This window comes from Dipteris shenzhenensis, chromosome 2 (genome assembly GCF_047967505.1).
Source record: "Dipteris shenzhenensis isolate YYH24624 ecotype China chromosome 2, Dip_SZ_1.0, whole genome shotgun sequence".
NCBI lineage: Eukaryota > Viridiplantae > Streptophyta > Polypodiopsida > Gleicheniales > Dipteridaceae > Dipteris > Dipteris shenzhenensis.
The window spans coordinates 8,885,791-8,894,788 of NC_141597.1; the positions used below are offsets into that span (position 1 = coordinate 8,885,791).

The window sequence follows — 8,998 nt, forward strand, 5'->3', positions numbered from 1 at the left end:
CTGTTCCCTCAAATCCTGAAATTTTGTGAGGTGAGCATTCATGGAATCTCCCTCATCCATGTGTGTATGAGATAGATGAGACTCTGGCATCATTTCTTGCTGCAAACATGCTCTCTAAAATCTCCCAAGCTGCCTTCGAGGTCTTGCATGACCGAATGTAAGGAATGATAAACCTCTTGACAGAAAGATAAATAACTGAAAGAGCTTGTGCATCCCGTGAATCCCACCTTTTCTGTTCTACAATGGGAGCCACCAAAGTAGCAATTGTTGCTCCTACCACTTGTCTTGCACCTTGACCTCTACCCCTGCCTCCACTTGTAGGAGTGACAGGTGTAGCCACGGTTTCTAGCCTTGTCTCATCTCCATTGACATAATCCCAGAGATGTCTGCCAACTAGAATGTTGCACACCATAAAGCTCCACAAGGAGTAGTTGGTGCCATCCAACTTATCCTCCTGTGTGAGGACTCCAAAGACCTCATTGGGATTGTTCTAAGCCATATCAGACAACTCAAAAATGCAGCAAACTAAACATTGAAATCCCTTCCTCGGATGTAAGATGCACAACCAAAGTCTGCAAAAAATCTGCCCAAAATGCCAATTGCTGTCACAGCCTATCAAAGGCTTGAAATGCAACAAATTGCTCTACAAATGCCCAAAATCTGCAAAAAGTGGCAAATGTCTGCAATGTGACTCAAACTGAGTCCAAAACTACTTGCAAAGCTCCCAAATGATCTGTCCACTGCCAAATTGCATCCAAAATGCAAAGGCCCCAAATTCCTGCAAGAAATTGCACGTGAAAGAGGGCAAATCAACCAAAGGCCCCAAATTTTGTCTGCAAGATTGCAAGCAGAACCAAAAAGCCCCAAATTGTTGGAGCAGATTCTGCAACCTGACTGCAATGCGCCTGCAACAAACAAAATACCCCAAACGTGCTTCCACAATCTAAGCCAAACAATGGCTATCTGCAAAGTGCACCTGCATAGGAAAACCTCCAAAGTAATCTTGCAAGAAGGCCCGTCACTAGAAATTGCACTGGCTGGAGCAAAATTCACAAGAATGCAGTCTGCAAGGCAGCTGTACGGACAGTCTGAGTGCTGTACAGCAAGTAGGCAGTTGCACATAACCGTACGGGAGATGCATAGACAAAGTACGATGCTGACAGAGTACGGTGGTACGACATTGTACCTTGTACGACGTCACATGTGAGTATGGACACTGTACAGTAACAGTACAGAGCAATAGTCACACCCACGAGCTTGTACAGCAGACTTGCAATGGTGGTACGGAAGGGCAGGCTCACTGTAGTTCCGTACAGTCGTACGGACGTATGGCGACTGTACGGATGGGGAGCTCTACGGAGTGCTGCGAGCGTACAAAATGGCACGGACAGAATGCAACAGCAGGAGCACGAGCTGTACGGAATGAAGGAGCTTGCAAGTAAGGAGCAGGTCCAAGAGCTCAAGCTTCTCTGATACCAAATGTGAGAACGGAGGGAGCAAGAGGTAAGCAAGCAAGAGTGTGAGAGCAAGAGCAAAACGTACGATTGCAAAAGAAGAGAGATAAGATGAGTACAAGTGAGGAGATGGTTTTGTCCAAGTGACAAAACCATACTAACCCACTAAATGTGGTTAGGGGAAAAAACCTCCTAGTGAGGGAAAAGTGCCCCTAACTCACTTATGGATTACATTGGCCACTGCCTAGAATATGCCAATAATTCTAACAACTGTGTGATGAGCTTGCTACTTCGTGTGTCGCATCGGACATCTAGGTCATTGTGCTTTTGTGTTGTAGTCAGCTTGCTTGTGTCTTTGTAGATATGGTCAGTGCTGTCATTTGTCGATTTGTTATCTGGTCGCGGCACACAGTATTGCGGCTACCTTGCTTGTGCGCTTTCGCTTCTGCTTGCTTTTGCTTCAAGTTGCTGTTGGGAACCTGCTTATTACTGGAGTCTCGTCTGAGTCGTTGAGTGTAGAGTCTGCTGTAGGTCGCTTGTTTTGTAACCAGGTCATATTGCTAGTGTATTGGGCTTACCAATAGTTGCATGTCTACTTGCTTGCTTGTGGTGCTTGGTTTGTGTCATAGTAATCATCGATGGGCTTTGTAGTCTTGTTGTGGTAGACTACATCTCACATTCGTGCCTTGCTGTAGGAGCCTTGCTGTTGTAGTCAACTTCTTTGTTGTGCTTAGAACTGCTGATTTGCAGTTGCCCTAATAGACTATCGTTGGGTCGTCAAGTACATGTTGCTGCCTATTAGTAGTCTGAAGACTAAGAACGTTAGCAAACAGGACTTCAACAAAGAATGATGAAGAAGACCCTCAAAAACTCTCACAAGAACACACAGAGAAACTTTCACGCTCACTCTCTCTAGGGCCTATGCCCACAAAGCCGCATTGGTGGCACATTTCTCTGGCCACACACGAAATCATAGAGGCGCAGTGGTGCATAAATGCACAAATAGGCACCTGCAAAATTTGAGCATTGGTGCACAATTTTCCTCTCCACCAATCAGCTATGTCTTCTCTCTCCTCTGCCACCCTGCAAACACTGACCAGCCAATCTGCAAAGCCCAACGCAACTTTGACAGAGGCTCTCTGCATCATATTGTACATTCAATAGCTAGAGCTATCTACTGCGTGCGAAACAAATCTTGCCCATTCCAGCTTCTCTCAATCTGTGCGCAGCCTAGTTGCACACTCGTGGGAGCATGTCCACTGCTCACACAAGATCACTCTTTCACTCAAACACTCTCAAGAAAGCCTCAAAACTCAACATCACACACTCCATAGCTCCAAACGCAAAGCATCTTGAAGTTGAGTGGAGAGGGGAAACTCCAATACAACATGGACAAGCCTCAAAGAAAGGCATGGACTTGCTCTGATACCATGTGAAAACATAAGTACCTCAGGATTTAAAGTAATCGAGGGTGGGTGGAGCACACATGTAGATGAAGAGCCAGACAATTAAAGCACAAACTCAAGGTCAACTATGTTACTCAAGCTCAATTAGTTACACATAGAAAGACTTCAGAGCTTGCGAATATTATTGCCTGAAAATGACCTCCCTTTTATAGCAATAGAGTACATACTTGCATTGATTGTCTACATGAGGATAATGGCCCTTTGCCATGTGGCAGCATGCTCTTGCTTTCATACTGCTTTTGCAGGTGACAATGCATGGAAGCCACATTTATCATATGCTGTATGTGATATGAGGCCACCATTCCAAAAGTCTGTCCTTGCATTTTAATACTCCTATGAGATGTCATCTTTTCCCTTATGGCTGCACAAGGGGTAAGGCCCTCATATAGAATCACCAAGTGAGCAGCGGTAAAATAAGTCTTGTGAGGAGCATTGGTAATTTTTGAGCTGCAGCCCTGTTCCCCACCGTAAACCTCTAAGGAATCTATTCAATATCGGCATCTCCTAAACCATATACTATCGACATCTCCTGAACCCTAAACCCCACTAGCATAAGGAATCTGTTCAACATTGGCATCTCCAGCTAAGCCACGTGTTCCACACTGTCATGCTCCTCAATATCCTGTCATGCATCTTCAAGACTGGAACTGTCGTGTGTTCCTTGCTCTTGTTGCATCACCTAGGTGTTCATGGTCATGCTTGTCATCTTATGCAATTTTATTTTTGCATCCTTTGCTATCAAGTTTTTCCATCCTATGGAGACCAGACATTGCTCAATACTCATCTCTTCCTAAAGCTCAAAAACTGTCCTCAAATTTGTTATGCTTGAAATTAGTACATCGGTACACCTGTGGCAGCTAGTAGTGCTAGAGCAAGTAGTACAGATAGGACAGTAAGGCAAGTAAGGTGTTAGGTGGGATGGTTGCTAGCTCTAGATAGGGTTATATTCACCCCAACTGAAATAGTGTAGGATTAGGTTCGACCTTAGTCAAGACAGGGATGCAGGTTTGAGCAAAGCTCCTGGCAGGTTGAGCAAGCGTAGGGGCTTTACAGACGGCATATAAGTGGGTCGACTGATGGTAGAATAGTAAAACTGGAGCAAAGGGCAGATGAGGAGCAAATGGGTTTACGATGGATGGCTAATGATGGCAGATGAAGAGGCTGCGCCTGGCTTTTGAAGACAGTGGTCATAAGCTAGCAAACTGCAAAAAGCGAACGAGCAGTGGGTGAAGATGTTTATAATTGATGGTGAGGTTCAGGTAGGCGTGTGCCAAGCGGAGGACAGAAAGTCATCACCCATGACGTAAAGTGGGTTGGGATGGAACAAATCTGGCAAGTTGGGGTGGACGGGAGCAGAGAGTGTAGAGCTACCCGTGCTTGCCTTTGTGTTGTCACTCATGACAATGAAGCGTCACCAGTGTTGGTCGTCTGTTTAGCTACTTTGATGATGCTATTGTTGAGAGCAGATGTTTGTTTGTGAAAGCAACCAAGATCGCAATGCTCTGAAATGTCCTTCAACTTTGAAAAAGAGGCTGGCCTATGAGCTATGAAATTTGTATTTTCAGATTTTGGTTAAGCCAGTCATCTTTTGCCATTGCCTTGCATGGACTGCATCAAGCCAAATTGTAACAGAGGGATTATGGAGTTGGCTAGTTTGGAGAGAAGGTTGGTAGCATCATTGTGAACATGATTAAAATATCTTCAAAGATGAATTAGACATGGGTCCCAAAAGCCTTGCACCTTCCTTCTTTTCATTGGAGACCTACCTCAGCCAACCCTTACTTTGCTCTTTCTCCTCTTCTCACTCTTACTCTATTGTGAGCTATTCTAGCCCAGTGAGCTGAATAGCCCATTCACGCATTGGCCAACTAATAGGAATTTATACATATTCCATACACTGTTTTATGTTGGATGTGATGCACATGATATACAGCTGTAAAAGCCCTATATGTCTATTTTGTACACATTGTGCTCTGTTCCCTGTGGTCTATGACAGCACTAGTGTACAAACTGTGAGTGCGACCATCCCAGTGGAAGACCAGCTTAAACGACAGAGATCTGTCTAATACTTTGTTCTTCATTGGACTACTCCTCGATATGCACATTGCAATAAATGTGAGTGGGAAGTGACTCACCTCATGGCCCAAGACAGTTGCGATCTCTGCGTCACCGGGAAAACGCCTCAGAAGGCCAGTGTACACCACAATTATGCCTCCGGGAAGGCAGAAGGCATTCATAATATCCTTTTCTATTACCAACACTTCCCACTTCATAAGCTTCACATGCTCCACAAATGGCTTGAGACCCTTTTTCTTGGCCTTTTTCCTGGCCTCATCGACCCACAGGTCATCCAACGCTTCGTCGTTGGCATTCCATTGTGCTGAAGCTGGTAAAGACCCACTTTCCTTCGAGGCCTGAACATCCCTCCCACGCTCCCCAGGTAACTGCAACAGACCACTGTCGTTAAATTCAAGGGTGTCCCAATCCTCCTTCGTCTTCGTGCCTTCCATCACTGCTTGGATAATATCCTTGGCAATTTTCCGGACTCGAATGGACTGGGGGTGTATAGGTGGAAGAATTTGCGACTTCCACTGTTTCTTTAGCTGCGATCAAAATCGTACGAGGTGAAGCTCTTACACGAATGAAAGCAAAACGACGACGAGAAAGATCGCGGAGGTCATGGCACTTACCACCTGGAATTGATCCTCAACCAATGCCACCTCAAAGTGAGGGGGAATAAGCACAAAATGCTTGCGATAGGTGTATGGTATGACCTCCAAATGTGTAACATAAATCGTTCCACAGAACGTGATTATAGCGACGAAGATGATGGTATATTGCCTGAGTTTTCTCTTTCCTTCAGGTGTCTCTAACATGGCTTTGAGCCCTCTGCCTTCAAAATGTTGAAAACCACGGGAGTCGGTGTGATAAAATCGGCGTCCAAGGGATACATTGGAGACATTTATGTGAGAGACGGCGTTACGAATAGTTGGGGAGGAGCAGAGCGAAGAGAAAGGAGGGGATCGAAAACTGAGGGAGGCGCGATACTGTGAAGCAGAGGAGAAGAAACGCATGAGATGTGAAAGCTCAAAGGAAGGAGGAGATGAAGAAGGAAGGGAGAGGAGAGGGAAGAGCTGATGGTGGAGATGGTGGAGAGCTTTCTTGAGGGAGCGTGCCATGATCGCGAGCTCTCAATCTCAACGATTCTGAGTAAGTTTGGAGCACATTACTACTGCTTAAAGATTGCTAAAGTGGGATGAAATGCCCCTATTTATTGAAGAAGCAACATATTTCGAAATGGGCATTTTCGTGGAAGGCCCCATGTAATTGGAAGGCACCAGCCAAACATACCATCCAGCCCTCAAGGAGGAGTAAGACGAGGAAAGGGCACTTTGGCGGGGCCTATCGCTCATTGCATCACATCTTTGGTCCTCCTCTCTTTCCCCACCGCCCACGCATAAATTTGATTCCCCCGCATTCGATCATGTGGGTGCAAAATGGGAGTTGGAGCATTTCGGTGCACACTTTGTACTATTGCCATTGTATCTTATATTTCAGTTGAAAAAGCAATAAAGTCTGCAGTTTCAGCATACATGGTTTTCCTTAAAGAAAGCAATGTTGAAATGCATGCTTAAATAGATGATACGTAAAACGAAAAATTCCGGTTTCTTGCATACTTTGAAGATCATATGCTTTGCCCGGGGAGTTACCTCTGAAAAGACCTAAAGACCATCAAATAGAGCTTATTCCTAGTAGTGAGCCACCTCATAGGTCCCCGTATAGAGTTAGTGTAACTCAACGAGAAGAAATCATGGCCCAAGTGTAGGACTTGCTATCCAAAGGGCTGATTCAGCCCAGTTCCTCTCCATTCGTTCCCATGTACTTCTTGTATAGAAGAAAGATGATTCATTCCGTATGTGTGTTGATTATCACGCAATAAACAAGATGACCATCAAGAAGAGATTCCCAATTCCACACATTCATGATGTGCTGGACCAGCTTCATGGAGCCTCAATGTTCAACAAGATAGATTTGAAGAGTGGTTATCATCAAGTTAGAATACAGACACACGATGTGCACAAGACAGCATTTTGCACTACATTTGGGTTGTATGAGTATCTGGTGATGCCTTTTGGGTTAACAAATGTCTCGGCTACCTTTATCAGAATGATGGATCGTATCTTACGTCCTTATAGACAGTTCACAGATACCTTCTTCGATGACATAATCATCTTCTCAAAATCCAAGGAAGAGCATAGGGAGCATCTTGCTACTGTATTCCAAGAGCTGCATAATCATCAGGTCTATGCAAACATCAAGAAAATTGAATTTCTCTTTAAAGAGATTCACTACTTGGGGCACATAATTTCCAAGGATGGAATATGGATGGATCCAACGAAGGTCCAACCAATCTAGGAATGGCCATACCTGAAAACTGTGCATGAAATCCATAGTTTCCTGAGCCTCTGTTCATATTACAAAAGATTTATCAGGCATTTTGCTAATATTTCTACTCCACTTCATGACTTGACCAAGAAAAATGAATCTTTCAGATGGAAAGGAAAGCATTCATTTCACTCAAAGAGAAGTTGACTATAGAGCCAATTTTGACAGTTCCTAGTTTGTATCATCCTTTTGATGTTGACTGTGATGCTTGTGGAGAAAATCAAAATGGTCATGTACTGGCTTATGAAAGCCGGAGACTATGGGATGTCAAGAGATACTTGGGAATCTATGGAAAGAATTGCTGGCAATGATTCATGCCATTAATACATGGAAACACTGTTCTTGCGTATAGACTTTATTGTCAAGACTGAACACCAAAGTCTGAGATATTTCTTGACTCATACTAAGCTCTCAAAGAAGCATATGAAATGGGCAAAATTTTTTACAGTTCCTGGTTTGTATCATCCTTTTGATGTTGACTGTGATGCTTGTGGAGAGTATTAGAATGGTCACTGGCTTATGAAAGTCGCAGACTATGGGATGTCAAGAGATACTTTGGAATCTATGAAAAGAATTGCTGGCAATGATTCATGCCATTAATACATGGAAACACTGTCTCTTTTGGGTACATACTTTACTGTCAAGACTGAACACCAAAGTCTGAGATATTTCTTGACTCAGACTAAGCTCTCAAAGAAGCATATGAAATGGGCAAAAATGTTGTCCATGTATCATTTTCAGATTGTCCATACACCAGGACCACAAAATAGAGTGATTGATGCTCTATCTCGAAGATCCTAAGTCAATAATGTGACTATTGCCTTCACAAGGATCTTGAAGATATGAGAGAGCACTATGCCACTCATGCAAACTTTGGTGAAATATTGCAGCAAATGCAAGAGGGGCAGTTGTCTAGTTAGTATTCCTTGAAAGACGAGTATTTAAAAGGATGACTGCTTATGCATTACCCGAGATATGAGGCAAAAGATTCTAGAGGAATGCCATGCAACTCCATATGTTGGGCATAGAGGAATTACAGGTACTACTCAGGCTTTAGAAATGTATCTTTATTGGCCAGCTATGTGTAAAGATATACACAAGTTTATTACATAATGCCTCACTTGTCAAAAGGTCAAATATGACAAGCGAAAGACACCTAGCCTATTTATGCCTCTTCCCGTGCATCAAGCACCATGGGAAAGTATTGCAATGGACTTCATTTTTTATTTTCCAAGATCAAAATCAGGGAATGATGGGATTTGGACTATCATTGATAGATTCAATTAACAAGCCCATTTCATTCCAGTACGCAATACCATAAAGGCAGATCATATGGCTAAGCTTTTTATGGCACAGATCTTTAAGCATCATGGAATGCCAAAGTCCATTGTTAGTCACCAAGACCCCAGAATGATGAGCCTATTTCGAAGAGCCTTATTTGAGAATATGGGGATGAATTTGAATTTTCCTTCTTTAAAGTGAAGTAGCAATTCAACAGTGTTAGATCTTCTGAAATGCTATGGGGCTTGTGACCAAAAATCGGTGCTTGCTCACTCTCTGACTCTCACTCTCACGTTTCTCAGTGTCGCCCTCTCTTGTTGCAAGGGTAAAGATCGAAGTTTGGAGCACATT

General features: G+C 43.6%; 1 protein-coding gene across 1 annotated transcript in view; it reads right to left on the bottom strand.

Annotated features, from left to right (window-relative positions):
• Positions 1-6,142, bottom strand: part of LOC147904301 (Peptidase family M48 family protein) — a 43,854-nt gene extending 37,712 nt beyond the window's left edge. Inside the window, exons 1-2 of the mRNA XM_087393977.1 lie at positions 5,611-6,142; positions 5,056-5,523 (exon numbers count right to left, since the gene is read on the bottom strand). Coding sequence (XP_087250103.1) covers positions 5,056-5,523; positions 5,611-6,099 — 957 coding nt within the window. The 5' untranslated portion in view covers positions 6,100-6,142. The remainder of the gene's footprint in view (positions 1-5,055; positions 5,524-5,610) is intronic.
• Between the last annotated feature and the right edge of the window lie 2,856 nt (positions 6,143-8,998).